Source organism: Typopeltis vanoorti, chromosome 2, assembly GCF_054136105.1.
Source record: "Typopeltis vanoorti isolate ZY-2024b chromosome 2, IOZ_Tvanoo_1.0, whole genome shotgun sequence".
Classification (NCBI taxonomy): domain Eukaryota; kingdom Metazoa; phylum Arthropoda; class Arachnida; order Uropygi; family Thelyphonidae; genus Typopeltis; species Typopeltis vanoorti.
The window spans coordinates 111,068,967-111,089,201 of NC_143550.1; the positions used below are offsets into that span (position 1 = coordinate 111,068,967).

Here is a 20,235-nt window from a genome sequence, read left to right on the forward strand (position 1 = left end):
TTATCCAATCCCATCTGTTTCAATTTATTTACCAGCTTGTTGTGTGGCAGTCTATCAGAAGCTTTTGAAAAATCCAAGCACAACACTGTTTATGCATCTCTCCCTGTCCAAGGTATTTGACAAAGTAAAAGCAGCTCAAGAAACTGAACAAGCTACTAGATGAAACCATTTCCTTAGATCAAGAAACTATAAAAAAACTCAGGACATACCATGCTAGGCCTCCTAGAATATACAGTCTACTTAAACTTCACAAGAATAACGTTCCACTCAGACCTGTTGTGGATTCTATTGGCAGCTCGACTTACAAATTATCAAGATTTTTTATCTAACCTTCTCCGTCCTTTCATAGGCCACTCAGAATCATCAATTAAAAATTACTTACAGAGTTTCATGCCAGAATTAAAGATATTCAACTGTTGGAAACGGACATGCTAATTAGCTTCGATGTTGTCTCCCGCTTCACTAACGTCCCATAAGGAAATGATAGACTTACTAATTCAGAAATTCCCATCTGACATTGTTGAATTGTTCAAATTTGTTATTACATCTGGATACTTCACCTAGAAAGAGAAAATTTACAAGCAAGAGGAAGGAACAGCAATGGGGTCTCCCCTATCACCAAACTTAGCCAACCTCTTTCTAGAACACCTGGAAGAAAAAATTTTCACGTTTAATCCTAAACCAAAAATTTGGCTATGATACATTGCTGTCTGGGGTCATTCTGAACAAGAACTACACTTGTTTTCCTAGATAAAATCAACTTTCTTCATCCATGCATCAAATTCACGCTAGAAAAAGAATCTCCACAGGGTATCTCCTTCCTGGATGTATAAATCCAAAAAAAAGAAGATGGTTCCATCTCCACTTATGTCTATCATGAGCTGACTTTTTCAGGACACTACATTCACAATTCTTCAGCTCACCATCCATCTCAAAAATTTGGCATCATTAAATCATTAGTAACCAGAGCACAGTGCTCCTCTGAAGGTTCTTTAAACAAAGAATTGAAAATAATCAAAAATAAAGCCATACAAAATGGATACAATCCAAAAACAATGCAAAAAATCATCAGTCACTTCCCCACACACATCAACCTAGACAAGAACAAACCCATAGGATTCCCATACTGTATCAAAGGTGTCCAATGGCAGCTGGTGAAATTTTAAGTGGGGGTGCTGCCTATACAAAATAAAAAAAATAAATAATTTTTTTTTCTAATCAGTAACCGATTTATTTATTAATAAATTGGTTACTGATTAGGAAAAAAATTATTTTTTTAATTTTTATTTTGTATAGGCAGCACCCCCACTTAAAATTTCACTGGGTGCTACCTACAAACCGATCAACCAAATCCACAATTGGTTACCTTCTCCTAAAGACAAACTCTCACTTCTTATGCTGCCTGATGTGTACAAGGTCCCATGCTCCTATAAATTGTACTACTATGGACAGACAGGTAGATCCATCAACAGATGCATTTCGGAACATCAAGACCATATCCATCTCATCAAACCGCAGAAATCTGGCCTCGCACAACACAGAATTAAAAATCCAAACCATAGGATCCATTAGAAGAAAACCAAGCTTCTACATAGATCTTCATATAAACATGAACATTTATATAAAGAAAGTGCTGAAGCCCTACATCACAGACCTAATTTGAACCGTAATGACATTCTTACTATCCCTAAAGTCTGGGAAATTGTCATCCTAAATTGTGTAAAATAATTTTATATCTTATCTCATTTTAATGTAATCTTCTTTTTTTTCTCCAGATATATTTTAATTTAATTCTATAACACGCTACTGCACACATAGAGGGATTCCATTGTAAGCATGTGCCCTAACTGTATGTAATTCCTAGTGTTGTTTGAATTAACTGTACTGAAGATGTTCTATGAAACTTAGGATGAAATATTTACTTATTAAAAATCTTATTACTGTGGTTATGTGTGTGTATGTTAAGTTATAACAAGGTAACAAATACCTTGGACAGGGGAGATGCATATACAGCATTGTACTTGGATTTTGCAAAAGCTTCTGATAGACTGCCACACAAGAAGCTGGTAAATAAATTGAAACAGATGGGATTGGATAACAGACTTCTGAGTTGGATTAGATAGGTATTGGATAGAGAAAGGTCACTATTGGTGACCTTTCTCTTTCGGAATATATATTGGTGTACTGCAGGAATCAGTATTGGGACCATTGTTGTTCAATTTGTATGTTAATGATGTTGGGATGGGTTTAACTAGTGATATGCAGCTGTTCACAGATTATGCAAAACTGCAGAGAGCAATGCAGAGTCAAGTGAATATTATGGCTTTACAAGAGGACCTGAATAGATTGCATGAATGTGCAGGAAGTGGAACTGTCAGTTTAGTGTTGCAAAGTGTAAGTTTTGAGATTTGGTAAGCAACGATGGGACGTAAAGTATGCACTTGGTGTGGAAACTTTGAAGGATGTAGAGGGGAGACAAGATCTAAGAGTGATGGTGGACAAGGATCTGAAATCCAAGGGTCACATTGCACAAGTTATGAAGATGTCATATTGGATAATAGCAATGATGCAGGGGACCCTGACATGCAAAAATAGAGAGGTTATGATGCCATTGTATAAGGCCTTGATCAGGCCTCATATGGACTATTGTGCAGAGATTTGGTCATATGATTTTCATGGTGATGAGTATATGTTGGAAAGGTTCCAGAGAAGATTCACAAAGGTGGTCAGTAGTCTTTGGAATGTGGAGTACAAGGACAGACTGAGATAATGTAAGTCGCAGAGCCTCATGAATAGGAGGAAGAGGGGGGGGGGAGTATGACTGAGACATATAAGCTAGTCAGGGACTGTTAGTGGGTCAACATGGAAGAGATTTTTCATAGAATGGAAGAGAATGGGGGGGGGTAGAACAAGAGGCCACCACCGGAAACTGTATAAGTAGGGTGTGAGCAGAGAAGTGAGAAGAAGATTCTTTGCATGGAGAGTGGTTGGTGAATGGAATGCATTTGCTTGAGAGAGAGAGAGAGAGAGAATGTGTGTGTGTGTGTGTGTGTGTGTGTGTTGTGAATGTAGACACATTGAATCAGTTTAAAGCATGGTTGGATGAGCATTGTGTGCAATAGTGTGTACTTCCCATGATGAGTCTCTGACTCCATGGAGGTCAGACATTACTAATAATATTAAGAGGCACTGTGAATCAGGTGGCGAGAGATCTGAGATTCATGCTTGAGGTTGTACAGAAGAAGACAGAGAGATGGAAGATAGTGAGTGTGTTGTCCAGGTATGGTAATACAGAGCTATGGAGAAGAGCATCAATAATGAATAGTATGATAGCGAGAGTGTGTCAATAGAGATGCTTGGATTACGTGGATGCACGAAGGGTACTTAAGGACAGAAAGGAACTGTATGTGAGACATGACTTGCATTTAAAAGAGGAAGGATATAGACATCTGAAGAGAATATTGTAGTTTCCATGCATAGTCAGTGTGTCTATGCAGGGAAACTAGAATTATCAGGATGGATGGTAGCAGAGAGTGACCGCTTGTGGAAATAGTTGCTTGGAAGAATAGGGGAATACATCATGTAATGCTGAATCCAGTAGAATCTGGAGGGAGGGGGAGGAATAATGAAACAGTGACAGTGCTGTGATTTTTGTGCTGTGATAGGAGTATCCAGAATAAAGGAGATGAATTGGTGGTGCTGAGAGAAGCCTATCCAAAGGATTATTGGAATCACTGAGACATGGTGATATACTGACAGGAATAAGAGTAGCAGGGTATAGCATTTTTGGGGAGGATAGGAAGGACAGATGTAGTGGTGGAGTACTGCTTATGATAAGTGATGAGTTACATCCTCTAGAGTGGAGGATTTGAAAGATAATAGCACTATGTTTGAAAACATATACTGATATTTCATCATTAGATCAAGAATGACTTGAAATATTAATGACAGTTTTTGAGGAGTGAAACTGGTTATTAATACATATTTTTCTTATTCGATAGACCTTCAAATTTCTGAATATGATGTTGTTTAACTGACCAAAAAACCTGTATTGGCTGAGTCCGAAAAAATCATGTAAACAGTATCAAATTCTTCAGTAGATAATATATTAGATTATCCAATCATAATAGAATCAATATCGTGATTGATAAAAAATAACACTTTCTTAAAATAACAATAATGATTCTATTACGATAAAATAAAAAAGGTTTAAAAGTTCATCATGCTTTTGCTCCAATACTGTATGGCCTTCCTAAATTGCATAAAGCAGATGTGCCTTTAAGACCTATTGTGAACTGCATAGGATGTCCTATGTATAAAGTCTCAAAATACTTATCTAATCTTCTTTTTACATTTACTGGAAATTCTGCTTCCTTCATAAAATATTCAATAGATTTTAAGAATAAATTTCAAGATCATCCTTACAACCCCACAGCTCTTCTAGTAAGTTTGATGTGGTTTCACTCTTTACAAATATCCCTCTGACAGATACAATTGAATTGTTTCATAAAGACCCTAATATTGCAAAATTATTTGAATTTTTCATTAATTCAGGATACTTTAGATACAGAACAAACTGTATAAACAGATAGAGGGAACAGCTATTGGGTCTCTCCCCCTTTCCCCAACTCTAGCCAATTGTTTTACATTTAAAACAACGTATAAAGTCTGACTGTCATCTCCTCGTGGTACCCTCTGGATGATCTAACGACAGCAGCATTTCTTTTTTTCTCGTCATGGAGACAAATTTCAGCGATTATACCTATGCTACCGCGTACGGGGTAGCCGACGCGACTCTTGATTTGGAAATGATGTCAGAGTTGAGAAATGAGCAAATCATTCCACCCATTACAAAAAATATTAATATCATCCAATGTAATTTAAATGGAATCATTACTCCAGCAAGCAAAGAAAAACTAAACAAACTATGACTACTAGCTGACAAACATGATGCTGATATTATTTGCATCCAGGAAACCAAACTTCGACAACCAGCAGACTAAACATTAAAAATTATAATATCATATGACAAGACAGGCCTACTCACCAAAATGGAGGAGGACTTCTGACACTAATCCGAAACTTGTCATATAAAGTTGTTGAGCTAGACATAGTACCAGAAGGAACTGAAATACAAGGAATCCAAATACTGGAACCAAGTAAAAAGCCATTAAAGATATTCAATTGTTATCATCCTCCAGACAAACCTGAACCAAATCTTTCCAGCCTATCCCATCTCATTGAAGTAAACTCCATTATCTTAGGAAATGAATAGCAAACACCTGTTATGGGGTTCTGAGGAAATAAACCCAAGAGGAGAAAACCTGAGTAATTTCTTAGATGAAACAGGACTAATAACTCTCAACAGTGGAGAATGCACTTACCTGTCTCATTCTTATGGTACAAAAGATGCCTCAGATATTACTGTGGTGCGGTGCACCCCTCTGGGTGCACCACAGAGGGGGGGGGGGGTGAAATAGCCTGAATATTTCCATTCAGGCTGTTTCCTATATCATTTGGGTTCAAATTGGAGAGTGGTGGTCCTGGTGCCAAATCTTGCAACATGTCATTAGTCACTAGCTGTTGTCCTGTTACTGTCCTAGCTAAAGTAGCTGGACAGTAACAGGATTACTTGGTTATCAAACCAGAAAAGGTGCTGTATAAAATACATGAATTTGACCTCTATGATCTGGTGTAATAATACCACGGGATAATAATAATAATAATAAAAGATTATAAGCTATGTGCCAAATTGAGGGAACTGTACTCCAGGATATTGATGGAGTAATAGTAGTAGATGGAATTTGGGGGTAATAGTAGTAGTAGATAGAAAGTTGCAGTTTAGGCAGCATACTACTAAAGTAGCTGGGACAGTAACAGGATTACTTGGTTATCAGAGAACACACTAACAAGAATGCTGTTTTTTCCATCAACATACTTCTGCAATCCACACACCATCTTGGTCACTTGTCTCTGTATCCTCTCCACTGCTTCCTCATCCAAAACTCTGTACCGAGCCTTGATAAGACCTCATCTTGACTACTGTGCCCAGATTTGGTCACCTCGGTTCCTTCTTGATGGGGAGGAGGTGGAGAGGATCCAGAGGCGAGTAACTAAGATGATAACAGGTCTATGGAATGAACCATATGAGAACAGGTTGAAGATTTGTGGGTTGCAGAAACTAGTTGATAGGCGGAAAAGGGGAGATATGATTGAGACATTCAAATTGCTAAAGGGATTCTATAGGATTAATTCAGAGGATATTTTTGAGATCAGGACTCGTGGTGGGAGAACTAGGGGACACCTATGGAAGCTGGGCAAGAGTGTGGTTAGCAGGGGTGTTAGAGCTGGGTTCTTTACTTTTAGAGTGGTAAATGAGTGGAATAAGCTGCCAGAGTCTGTTATGGGTGCTATGACGGTGAACGAGTTCAAGGCAAGATATGATAGATACTGTGAGAATGTAATCGCATAGTTGTGTGGACATGATGCTTAGGGCCTTCCTCGATGAGTCTAAGGACTCCTGGAGTCGCCCAAAATAATAATGAAAAAAAAAAAATAAATAAAATAAATAATGTATTCTGGATGTTTTTTCACCTAAACCATCAGTTTGGTACAAATATATTGATGCATTTGTTGTATGGAACTCCTTGTCTGATCTTCATGAATTTCTTGAAAAAATTAATTCAATAAACCCAGGAATCAAATTTACCCTGGAAGTAGAAGACAACAATTGTCTTCCTTTTCTAGATATTCTCATTCTGCATCAACCACATGGTAGTCAACAGTTCTCAATATATAGAAAACCAACTCATACTGGTAAATACATTCATTTTAACTCTCATCATCATCCTTGTCAGAAATATGGTGTTATCAAATCCTTAGTTGACAGAGCTCATAAAATTTATTCTACAGATTCTCTTCTAAACAGAACTTTTTATTATCAGAACTACCTTTATTGCTTATGGTTATAATGCAAAAATTATTGAAGAAATAATCAATAATTATGGCTGTCTTCCTAACTTACCTCAAGAAGAAATTATCAGAATTTGTATTCCATATGTTAAGCGACTTTCAGAAAAAAAAATAGCAAGATTACTTTGACAAATTTATATACAAGTCACTTTCCATCCAGTTTACAAACTTAATACATTGCTTATCTCACCTAAAGACATATATCCTCCTCTTTCTTATCCTGGAGTTTACAGAATCCCCTGCTCTTGTTATTATAGACAGACTGGTCAATCTGCACAAATTCATTTTGAAAAAGATAAGGAATGCATTTCTCTTAAAGAACCTAACAAATCTGGTTTTGCAAGCCACACTTCATCTACAAAACACAGAATTCAGTGGAACAAAACCAAAAATGTTACACAAAAGTTACTTTCTTCTGGAAAGACTCTACAGAGAAAGCTGTGAAGCACACAGCTTTCTTTTTACAACACAAACCTGAACAAAAGCAACTGCCTAAAACTTTCTCAATTTTGGAAAGTTATATTAATTAATACTCACCATTTATGTGTAATGTAATTAAATTTTGTTTAGATTTAAAAATAATTTATTAACTAAATTAATTTATTTTGAATATCTATTAATGCAGATGGAGCTATTCTCCTGCAGCCGATAGTGCACATAATATCACCTGCTTTCATTAAACTGTTGTTCTTTTTAGTGTTTTCCTATAACCGTATTGACAATAGCTTTGAAACTTGGCTGAAAATTTTATAAATAAAGACATTAAACGTAAGTGATTCTGGTAATAATATTTTATGATGAATTCTTCTGCTTATGTCTCAATTTTTAGACGAATTCCCAAACTGTGTGTATCAAAATATTCCCCACTTTTCTTCTGTATAAATTTAATTCTTCTGCCATTAACCACATATTTAATTGTCTGTTGGACTGAACTAATTTGCCACACTCTTCCCACATTTTCATATTTGATGAATTTTCTGTTGTCCATTCTTTCATAATCTCCCATGTTCCCTTCCCTTTTAAATCTTCTTATGCCACTCAGATATACCAGGCTTTTTCATTGCATCATCACCATAAACCACTGTTAACACGTTGAGAGTTTCACTTGCACTTTTTCCTAATTTTGCATAGAACTTGATGTTAATATGCTGTTCTAAATGCTGTTCACTTATTTTTTTGCCAAAAGCAACAAACATGCCTGTGCAAATTCTACCACAACTTGTAAACTACTAGTTGAATTTTTTGACATGACTCAAGGCAGTAACACAGACATGTCCAAACAGGCACATGGTTCTGTCTGACTTGCCATATTAATTGTGGATAACTGTGTATTTATGTATAATAGTTGCAGTAGAACTTGTTTTGTAGTATTTGTAGCATGTAAGCGTGTTTGTTTCAGTTTGTTTATAAAATCATTTAACTTAGAGTGGAGTATAGTAACCAGTGAAAGAAAGAGAGATGGCAATGGCTTTGTTTACAAGTCATTTCATGAAATGTGAGGTATGCTATATGTATTTGTTAAATTATGTTGATAAATTATGAATTTTTTGATGGGAACATATCAGTAACTGAAGGTAATACTAATGAGAATGCAATGAAAAGGATAAGTGCTTGTCTGATAGCAAAGAGAGAGAGAGACTGTAAAAGAGCATTGAATGAGTAGCAAAAAAGTTTGGAAAAAGCAAACAAGTGATCTGCTGAATGAAACAGTCGATGATAGCAAGAATGATGAAAGTGATATGAATATAGCAAAAGTTGGGAGTAGTGAATGTTGTGAACATGTGGTAAATGATGACAGGATATATATATAAAACAGAAGAAGATATGAGAGATAGTGGAATGGTAGAAAAACAAATGAGAAATGATAATAAAGATGGCATGAAAGATATGAATGCAAGTGAGGATATTAGAAAAGAATTGGTAAAGTCGAGGAATGAATTAAGGTGTGTGCAGAGTGAGATAGGACAATTAGAGAAGAAACTGGTAGTTGGGGTATAAGAAGAAAGTGGCAGGTGAGTCAGAGATCACTGATTGCAGTGGAGCAGGGGAAAGTAGTGTTGAACTGTACAGGGATTCTATGGTGAAAGATGTGAAAATGGAGTAGGTGATGACAACAGAATGTCTGAGGGAGCAACAAGAGGATTAATGACTGAGGGTGTGGAGTGGAGAAGAAATGCAGGTGTCAACTATGCTATTTGCAACAAATGACTTATGGGGGAGTGTGAATGGGGTAGTACATTATTTGAGAGTGTTACCAGAGACAGTGAAGCAAAAGAGCATGAGTGGTAGAATTGTGTTACCAAGGTATGAGAGTAGAAAGCTGTGCAGGAGAGCAGTGGTTACAAATAACATGATAGCTAGAATCTTCAAGAAGAGAAGACTTGAGTTTGTTGATGTGTGGGATAAATTTGAAGGAAGGAGAGAGCTGTTTGCTACAGATGGTCTGCATTTAAGTGAGAGTGAAAGTGAGAAGCTGGGTAGATTGTTGATGAGAGAAGGTGAGTGTGTAGCCAGTCAGGGTGTACCCCTGATGATGTTGTTGTTCAACAGAAGTCTGAATAAGGTAGAATCCAAGTCAGCAGTGTCAAACTATTGGCCAGCATTTTTATCAAATGTGATAAAGGTGTTAGAGAGGCTTGATTTAGAGACAGAATTCAAATGTGAATTGATGAGAATGGAAGGCTTTCGATAGAGAGCAGCATGGATTTGTTAGTGGAAGGTCATGCTTTAGTAAATTGGTTACATTTTATAATAGGGTGCCTAATGTATTGCATTGGAGCGATGCTTATACAGTGATTTATTTGGATTTTTCTAAAGCATCTGATCAAATACCACATGATTAACTAATAGAGCCAGAAAGTTGTGTGTGGAGGTGCAGTGTTCTAAAAAAGGAAGGTGATGACTGGGATGCCATAGAGTTTGGTTCTGGGTCCACTGCTATTTAACTTGTATATCAATGATATAGTTCATGGTGTGAAAGGAGATATTCAGTTGATTGCTGATGATGCTAAATTAGAAAGAGTAATATCAGGAAATTCTGATGTGTTGTTGTTACAAGAGGCTTTGAATAGGTTAATGCTTTGGGCTGAAAGGGGATGTCAATGTTGCTAAGTGAAAAATTATGCACTTTGGCCAGAGAAGATGGAGAGACATTTACCACATTGGTGAAACTTTGCTTCGGGAGGTGGAGGAGGCAAGGGATCTGGCATCTTGGTAGATAGTGAACTGAAGTTCAGGGGACACATTGCAAAAGTTGTAAGGGTTACCCAAAAAATCGCTGCTATAATGTAAAGAACATTGACAGGCAAGGATAAAGAGGTGATAGTTCCACTCTCTAAGGTGCTAATTAGGCCTCATTTGAATTTCTGTGCACAGATCTGGTCATCTGGCTATATCAATCATAGTGAAACATTGGAGAGAATGCAGAGGTGAATAACTAAGACTGTCTCAAGACTCTTGAATACTGAGTATCTTTTATGTGGTTCCCACTTACAAAAGGTTATTAGTAAATGTATAGTATATTTGTACCATGCATGGGCTAAGGATTATGAGCACAGATTAAGGGAATGTAGTCTTCAGAGCTTGACAGATAGGAGGAGGAGGGGTGATATGATTGAGATGTATAAGCTAGTGAGGAGCTTATCAAATAGATACAGGGAAATTATTGCATAGGATAATGAGTGATGTAAGAACTAGAGGTCATCCCTGGCGGCTGTACAAGGATCACACGAGTAAAGAGGTGAAAAAATATTTTTTGCTTGGCAGGTGGTGAATGAGTGTAATGTATTGCAAGAATGGGTGGTGAGTGTTCCAACATTGAATGTGTTTAAATCAAGGTATGGTAGTTATTGTGGTCTGTGAGTTTTTGACCTCCCGAGATGAGTCTTTAGACTAAATGGAGGGCTGGAAGCACTCATAATAATAATACTATATATTTTATGCAAATTTCTTATTTTATTCATTTTTTTATGTTATAATTTATATAGGAAGTTGTTATTATTATATATATTTACAATACTAAATATAATATTTAATTTTTTTTTTTTTTTTTTTTTTTTTAAATTTTTGAAGGTTTATGTTATGCAGAATTTGGAGCTAGGGTGCCCAAAGCTGGTTCTGCATATGTTTATAGCTATGTGACTGTGGGTGAATTCATGGCCTTTGTTATTGGCTGGAATTTAATCTTGGAATATGTGATTGGTAAGTTATGTTAATAACACATACATATACATATACGAGGGATGTCCAGAAAGTAAGTTCCATTTTTAAATATTTTCACTGCAGCACTGCGATTGCAATGGTGTGCATGTGTGCTGAGTTTGTTGATTCCTTATGAAGGCATTGGTGCCATTTTCAGACATTCTCACAGTGTGTATTCTTCTTGGTGTGTGTTTATAATGTCTAAGAAAATCAAATCACCTGTCACGTGAAATTAGGTCATTTATCCGTTTCTTGAGTGCAAGGAACGTTAAAGCAGCTGAAATTCATCGGCAAATTATTGAGGTTTATGGAGAACATGCAATGAGTGATTCAATGGTATGAAGATGAACACAATACCTTCTCACCACCTTCAGCTGGGAACAATTCCATCAACCCCATATAGTCCTGACCTGATGGCAAGCGACTTTCACCTGTTCAAACATCTGAAATCTTTCCTTGGTGGCTAGCAGTTTCAAGAAAATGATGAGGTCAAAGAAGCAGTCAATATGTGATTTGCGCCACAACCTTATACAACGAATGTATATAACTCTTGGTGCCTCGTTATGATAAGTGCCTGAACAATGGTGGAAATTATGTAAAAAAGTAATGAAAGATATCTACTTTAATTTTCAATAAATTTTTTTTTGTAAGTATATTTTTGTTTCTCTGACAGCCCATCGGAACTTACTTTCTGATTATAAGTTATAACTTATTACTTTTCAAGTTATAAGTTATATAACTTAATATATATACAGTATATACTGTATATAACTATAATTTACATAAGTAACTATAACTTATAATGGTATTGTTTGTCTAGAATGAGTGGCCACTTTATTAGGAAGTGGCATCTCTCTAATTAGTAAAATAGACCATTCTTGAAAAATAGACAATTCCTGACCATTACACTCACCGACCAAGATTTATTAGTCAGCTTTGACATAACTTCCCTTGTCACCAATGTCCCAATCAATGACACGATCTTGCTCCTACAGAACATATTTCCACATGACATCACGGCCCTTTTTGCCCACGCACTCCGCTCCGGATATTTCGTATGGCAAAACAATTTTTACCTTCAAAAAGAAGGTACAGCCATGGGCTCACCACTTTCTCCCCCAATAGCTAACTTTTATATGGAAGACTTTGAGCAACGGGCTCTAGAGACAGCATGTCTAAAGCCCAAAATCTGGCTCAGATACGTCGACGATATTTTCGCCATTTGGCCCCACGGCCGCGAAGCTCTAAATACATTCCTTAGCCACCTAAACAAACAACACAAACGTATCCAATTCACCATTGAAATGGAAAAAAACGACTCTCTTCCTTTCCTAGACACACGTGTCACACGTCTTCCCTCTGGCTGTCTCTCCTTCTCAGTTTACTGCAAACCTACACACACAGGCCAATACATACACAAAAATTCTTACCACCACCCAACACAAAAATTAGGTGTCATAAGCACCCTTAAACACAGAGCCCTAACTATCTGTTCAAATGAACAGGCTCTAAACCAAGAATACAAAATCATCAACCAAACATTTATCAAAAATGGATACAATAAAAAAACTATTCACAAGATCCTCCATAAAGACACCAGTAAGAACAAAAAAGATTTCAAGAATGCTATTGCCATTCCTTAAGTTAGAGGCATTTCTGAAAAAATAGACAGAACACTTCGCAAATACAACATTAAAACCACCTTTAAACCCCCAAATAAGCTAAGACACCTACTCAGTTCCTCTAAAGATCCTCTTCCACACCTAGCACACCCAGGGGTATACAAAATACACTGCACATGTAACATACCATACATAGGGGAAACAGGGCGAACTATCCCAATCAGACAAGACGAACACAAACGACACATTAAATACCTCCACTTCGGTAAAACAGGCCTTTCTGACCATGCACTCCAAACATACCATAGAATTGACTGGAAAAATACCAAGTCCCTACATTGCACCAAAACCTGGTTTGAGAGAAAATTTAAAGAGTCTTGTGAAATGCTCAAACACAACCCAAATCTCAACAAAAATGATGGCCTCACCATTTCAAGAATGTGGAGGACCCATCTACAACCTGTATAACATCCTAAACTAGCATTAGAAAAATTCCCACTACAAGAAGACAACCTGGTGACTTGGTGAAGTGTTTAGAACATTCAATAGCAATTGAAAGAAATCATTTTGTAACTATCCAGAATATTAATACACGAGGACTCTAACAGTTTATTGTAGTTGCATTTATCTATTTATAATGTATATATATATATATATATTTTTTTTTTTTTTATTATTTTTTTTATTTATTTTATTTTATTTTTTTTAATTTTATTATTTTATTTTTTTATTCATTTGTTTTTCTTTTCTATCACTAGAGGTCGGCAACCTGCGGCTCCGGAGCCGCATACGGCTCTTTGAATGAATAATTGCGGCTCTTTTCGTTATCAAACAATCTATTTTTTAATAATGCAAAATGAATGTTATTTATTAAATTAGGAACTAAAAACCCTAAATATAGCATTTGTAATAAATTAAAGACATTTTACAATTGAAAATAGTACAGGTGATGTCATGTTTGAACTCTTTGAAATCATACGCGATAATCCTCTTTTACATTTGACTTGAATAATGCAAGAATTCATAAACCCACCGATTTGTCAAATATTTGTTATTCATGCCAATTAAATTTACTTAAGTTATGTTTTATGTTGTTTTAATTTATAAAACCAAATACGTCACGGTAGGCTAGCACATGTAGCGCTTACCTGTCTCAACGCGCCCATTGTCTTCGCATATAGTGCAGGTGTGGTCTGTAAATCGGCTCACTTTGTTAAAATAAGTAAAAGTTTTTAGTGGACGATGCAGTGCTCTCATTTACTGGTGATTGTGTTAGGTAACGTGAATATTGTAACATTAAAATAAATATTAACAAAATAAAAATGTTTTTATAGTACTGTATTTAAAATGTCAGCAAAGAAGAGAAAGATAGAACAAGAAAATAGGGAGTTTAAAAGTGAATGGGCCGAAACCGACGCATTTGCAGCAAACACAGCAGGATTTCCAATGTATTTAATATGCCATAAAAGCTTTCAAACAATAAAAAATCAAATATACTAAGACATTTTTTAAATAAACACGATACATTTGACAAAGCATATCCACTGGGAGATGAAAGAAAAAAGGCAGTAGATGAGCGGCAACGCAAAGTAAACCTAACTAAATGTTCATTTTCCAAATGGATAAAAGCATCAAGAAATACAACTATTGCTAGTTTTGTGGCCGCTCAAGAAGTTGTTAAACGATGAAAACCTTTTACGGACGGCGAATATGTGAAAGAATGTTTTATTAAAATGTCCAAATTTCTCTTCTGCGATTTTAAAAACAAAGTGGAAATAATTACAAAAATAAAAGACATGCCATTATCTGCTAAGATTGTAAGGGACAGAACTATACGAATGGCAGAAGATATAACAAATCAGCAGGTTACAGATCTAAATTCAACACCAGGATTCTCCATTGCCCGTGACGAATCATGCGATGTGGATGACATTGCGCAGATTGTACTTATTTGTAGATACGTAAACTCTCAAGGACCTCAGGAAGAATTACTCGATATACTGCCACTTACAGGAACTCGTGGAGAAGACATTGAATCTGCTGTTACCACTTGCTTGAAAAGTAAGGGTATTAATATTAACAAAATAATATCTATTGCGACCGAAGGGGCGCCAAGTATGAAAGGTACAAAAAAAAGGTTTTGTTTCTTTATTTAAAAAACAAATTTTGCATGACGTGTTTTCCTTTCACTGCATAATCCATCAAGAGATACTTTGTGCACAAACTTTTCCAAAAGAGATAACAGTAATGATGGATTTGGTTGTAGAAATTGTTAACAAAATAATGGCAAGACCGCTACATCATCGGCAATTTTGTGAACTTCTTAAAGAAATCAATTGCGAATATTCGGATCTTCTTTTGCATAACAGAATAAGATGGCTTTCCAGCGGTGCGGTGTTGTGCGATTTGCCACCTGCCTTGGAGAGGTTAAATTGTTTCTAAGACAAAAAAGACCTTGAATATGCACAGTTAGAAGATACTCATTGGGTATAAAAATTCTACTTTATGGTGGATATGACTTCCAATTTAAACCCACTAAATAAGAAACTACAAGGAAAGGGAAATACAGCAGTTTTGCTTTCAGAAGAAGTGATTTCGTTTGAACAAAATTATATTTGTTTGCGATAGACTTAGAGAAAGGCACATTATTACATTTTCCTACGTTGAAGAAATATCAACAAGAACAAGCTGATAATAATTCCATAAATTTAACCTTTTTCAAAGAAATTGTGGTAAATATGCGATCTGAATTTAATGGGAGATTTGAGGAGTTTAGAAAGAACAATGCAACTATGTCATTTTTATTGCGACCACTTGAAATTAATCCTGCCGAATTAAATTTTTCACCTTTTGCTAGAATTGATGAGGCTGCATTTCAACTTGAGTTAGAGGACCTGAAAACCAAGGATTTGTGGAATTCAAAATTTAGAAATCTTGAAGCTGACCTGGAGGAGTTGGAAAGAAAAATCTACCCTTGCAATACAACACAAATGGTCTGAAATAGACGATCTTAAAAAGCAAGATCAGATTGTGTTTGACACGTGGAATTGTTTACCGGACACTTACATTCAGTTAAAAACATACGCATTTGGACTTCTATCGATTTTCGGATCGACATATATCTGTGAGCAAATATTTTCTAATGTGAATTTTATTAAAAGTAAGTTGAGAAACCTACTAAACAACGTCAGTCTTTCGTCATGTTTGAAAATGAAAATTACGGCTTATTCGCCGCATATTGAGAAACTATCCCAAGAAGATCAACAGCAGAAGTCGCACTAAGAAGATATTTTAAATTAAAAAAATAGGTATGTTATTGAATTTTATACATGTTTTTGTAAGGAGGAAATCTTTGTTTTATTATTTAATATTTAAAAATATCATATAATTTCATGTGACATGCCACCCCTGTGTTTTATAAGTATGATAACATGTTACTGCAAAAAAAAAAAAAACTGAATAAATAATTTAATTATAATATTTTTCAATGTAGTTTCTAAATTTAAAGCAGTGATGAGAAATTAAATAGTAAATCAAATACTCCGTTCGAACCGCATAAAGAATATTTTCTTTTTCTTTGATAAGAAAGTATTACTATATTTAACATTATTTAGATATATTTTAATTTTTTAACCTGCACAAATAAATCCACATGTAAAAATCAACATTCATAAAATAGATTTTTAATTAAAATATACTAATTCTGCCGTACAAAACGAACACCGTGGACCGCACAAAAAACCTGAGAGGGCCGCATGCAGCCCGCGGACCATTGGTTGCTCAGCACTGCATGCGGCTCCCTAATTTTTTTTTAACAGATATAATTTTAAAAATGGCTCTTCACTCCAAAACGGTTGCCGACCCCTGGGCTAGAAAAAAGATTTATTAACTACGTAGATTTAGTTTACTGGTATAGAAAGCATGAGCATGTAGCTTGGTTCTGCATACAGTTGTATTCTTCTGATGATGACCTCGATATAGAGGTCGTCATCGGCTCCTAATTTTTTTTTAACAGATATAATTTTAAAAATGGCTCTTCACTCCAAAACGGTTGCCGACCCCTGGGCTAGAAAAAAGATTTATTAACTACGTAGATTTAGTTTACTGGTATAGAAAGCATGAGCATGTAGCTTGGTTCTGCATACAGTTGTATTCTTCCGATGATGACCTCGATATAGAGGTCGAAACGTCAAGTTTTATTTTATTTGTAATTAATAAAATAATCTGTTCAACATATGTGTTTTTGAGTCCCTAAATCTACAAATATGAGTGCATTCTTGAAGATGGTGAGTCACATGGCTGCAGTTTACTCATTGCCAAGTGGGATTTCCAGCAAGACAATCCACCATGTTACAAAGCACATAGTATTTTGAAGTGGTTTGAGGAACACGACAGTGATTTTCCTTTACTTCAGCATCCAGCTCAGTCCCCAGCCTCAACTCAATAGAACTTCTTCAGGATGAGTTGGAACAAGTAGTTTGCAACAGCAACATTTCACCATCCACTCCACAACAGTTGGGCGATGCCATTATGACAGCATGGACAAACATTCCACAGGAATAGTTTTCTTCAAAAATGTATATGTGTTTACATGAATTAGTGCAAGACAGTTGAATCAATGCCACAGAGAATACAGCCTGTTCTGAAGGCAAAAGGAGGTCACGCTTGTTATTGAATGCTGTTCCTAATAAGGTGGCCTCATATATACTCAGTATATATATAATAATATATAATATATACTCAGTATCATCTGCAAATATAATATATGTTTGCAGATGATATTGTCCTAATAGCAGATAATCTTGAAGATCTGGAAGAAAGACTAAATCAGCTAAAGGAAGCCTCCAGAGTAATTGGATTAAAAATAAATAGAGAAAAAAACAAAAAGAATGATGACTAAATACATAAACCATAGAACTGTCAAAGTTGAAAACCATTAAATAGAACAAGTTACTTCATATGTATATTTGGGTCAATTGTTATCCTTTGAGGATTGCCAAAGAAAAGAGATTGAACGAAGAATTCACCTTGGATGGATGGCTTATGGGAACATGAGAGACATATTCAGAAGTAAAATCCCTATGAGTCTAAAAAGGAAAGCTTTCGACTAGTGCACACTTCCTGTAGTAACATATGGAAGAGAAGCATGGACTTTAACAGAAGCCCTAAACAAAAAAGCTGAGAACAACACAACATTGCATGGAGAGAAGTTTGCTAAAAATATCATTAAGAGATAGGAAGACAAATACCTGGATAAGATCTCAAAGAGGTGTCATGGATATTGTAAAATACATTAAACAGGCTAAGTGGAGATGGGCTGGCCATATTGCCAGATGCAGTGATGGGAGATGGACTAGAAAAACAACCGAGTGGAGACCAATGGATGGAGCAAGACAAAAGGAGGACCGAGAAAAAGGTGGAGGGATGAACTGGAACAAATTGCAGGAATGAGATGGATGGAAGAGGCAGAAAACCGAGTGGTCTGGAAAATCATGGGGGAGACATTCGTCCAGTAGTGGACAGAACCAGAAGGTTGAAGAAGAAGATATATTCACTATAATGTAGCAAAGCTTATACACTAATTTGCCTCTTATCAGAGCTTCAGAAGAACAGATAATTAGGGGAGTGGCACTTTTCTATTATATGCAGTATTCAGGTAGCATTTGCCAGACAGTTTCATTAATAAAAGATGCATACTGTCTTGCACTAATTCATGTAAACACATAAACATTTTGAAGAAACTATTCAATTTCCAGAAAGTTCACAAATATATCTTTACATTTCATTGTTAGTGCTTTGTGCTTCATTTCATTACATTGAAGAGTGTTTTGGATTGAGGCATGTGCAGAGTGAAACAGGACATTTAGAGAAGAGAAGAGATTTGTAGCTGTAGGTGTTAGAAGGAAGGTGGCATTGGCAGATGAAAGATGAGTCAGAGATGAACGATTTCATTGGAATGATGTTAGTGTAGTGCTGTATGGGGACTCTTTGGAGAAAGATGTAAAAATATGTCTGAGAGGAGCAATGATAGGAAGAGTGACTGAGGCTGTGGAGAGTAAAGGAAATGCAGAGAAGTTGACTGTGCTGGTGGGAATAAAAGATTTTCAAGAAGGTGAATAAGATAGCATGGGATATGACAGTGTTGTTAGAGAAAATGAAGCAGAAGAGTGAGAGAGAGAGAGAGAATTGTGAGGGTGTTGCCAAGGTATGATTGTAGAGAGTAGGAAAGAAGAACAATGATCATAAATGGTGATAGCTAGAATTTACAGGATGAAAGGATGTGCACCACACGCTCAGGTGAAAAACATACTTTACTCACTACTCCCTTTTGCAACTTTCAGGGATGGCCCTTGTCCTTGCTCCTTCTCCTCATTCTACTATATGAAAAATTCTTCATTGTTAACACAATAAAAACCCTTCAACAGCTTAAATGTCTCAATCATATCCTCCCTTTGTCTTCTGTCCATCAAACTGTGTAGTCTGAATGATCTCAGTCTGTCATCATAATCAACATTGTACAGTTCTGATATCATTTTTATCTATTGCTGCATCTCCTCCAAGGTTACTTCATCTCTTTCATATCCCATTGACCAGATCTGAGCACAGAAATCCAGATGTGGTCGATCATAGTTTTATACAATCAGACCATCAAACTTTCATCTATCATGGTCAATGTCCTCCTCAACATTGCAGCAATTCTTTGAGATGTCTTCACAACCTTTGCAATATGTCCTTGGAACTTCAAATCTCTATCCATAATCACCCCCCAAGATCCCTTGCTTCCTTCACTTCTTCCAGTATAACTCCACCAAGTGAATATATGAGGCATCCCATCCGTGAATCCTAAATTTTGAAACCTTAAACTTAGTTACATTAAACTGATATTCATGTTCATTTGCCCACCTTTCAAGCCTATTCAAATCCTCTTGAAGAGCCAAAACATCAGCACTCTTTTAACCTTAAAAGAAAAAAACACACATCAGCACTATTACTGATAACCCTCTCAAGCTTCACATGATCTGCAAACAACTGAACATTTCCCTGTAGTCCTGTGACAATATCATTGACATAAAGATTGAAAAACAATGGTCTGAGTGCTGAACCTTGTGGAACCCCACTTGTAACCTTCCTACTCCCTGATACTGCTACTCCATATACAACTCTGATATCTACCAGAGAGCCAATCACTAATTCAATCCACTAACCAGATATCTAAACCCATATGTTGCAACTTAAAAATCAACTTATTATCATGTACCACCCTGTCAAATGCCTTTGAAAAATTCAAAAAATATAATTATTATTATTATTATTCAGGCCTCCATGGAGTCAAAAGACTCATCTTGGAAGTCCTTTCTAAGAAACACAAGTCTATCAAGACTCATCGAGGGAGGTCCCTCCTAGGAAACACAAAGTCTATCATGCCACTCCTTAAACGCAT

At 36.1% G+C, this 20,235-nt stretch overlaps 1 protein-coding gene across 5 annotated transcripts in view; it reads left to right on the forward strand.

Moving 5' to 3' along the window:
* The window catches only part of LOC150109337 (cationic amino acid transporter 2-like), a 364,125-nt gene that overhangs the window by 114,886 nt on the left and 229,004 nt on the right, over positions 1-20,235 (forward strand). For all 5 annotated transcript variants that reach the window (XM_090412716.1, XM_090412725.1, XM_090412693.1 and 2 more), the window contains exon 4: positions 11,044-11,172. In XM_090412716.1, the coding sequence (XP_090268842.1) occupies positions 11,044-11,172 (129 nt within the window). The remainder of the gene's footprint in view (positions 1-11,043; positions 11,173-20,235) is intronic.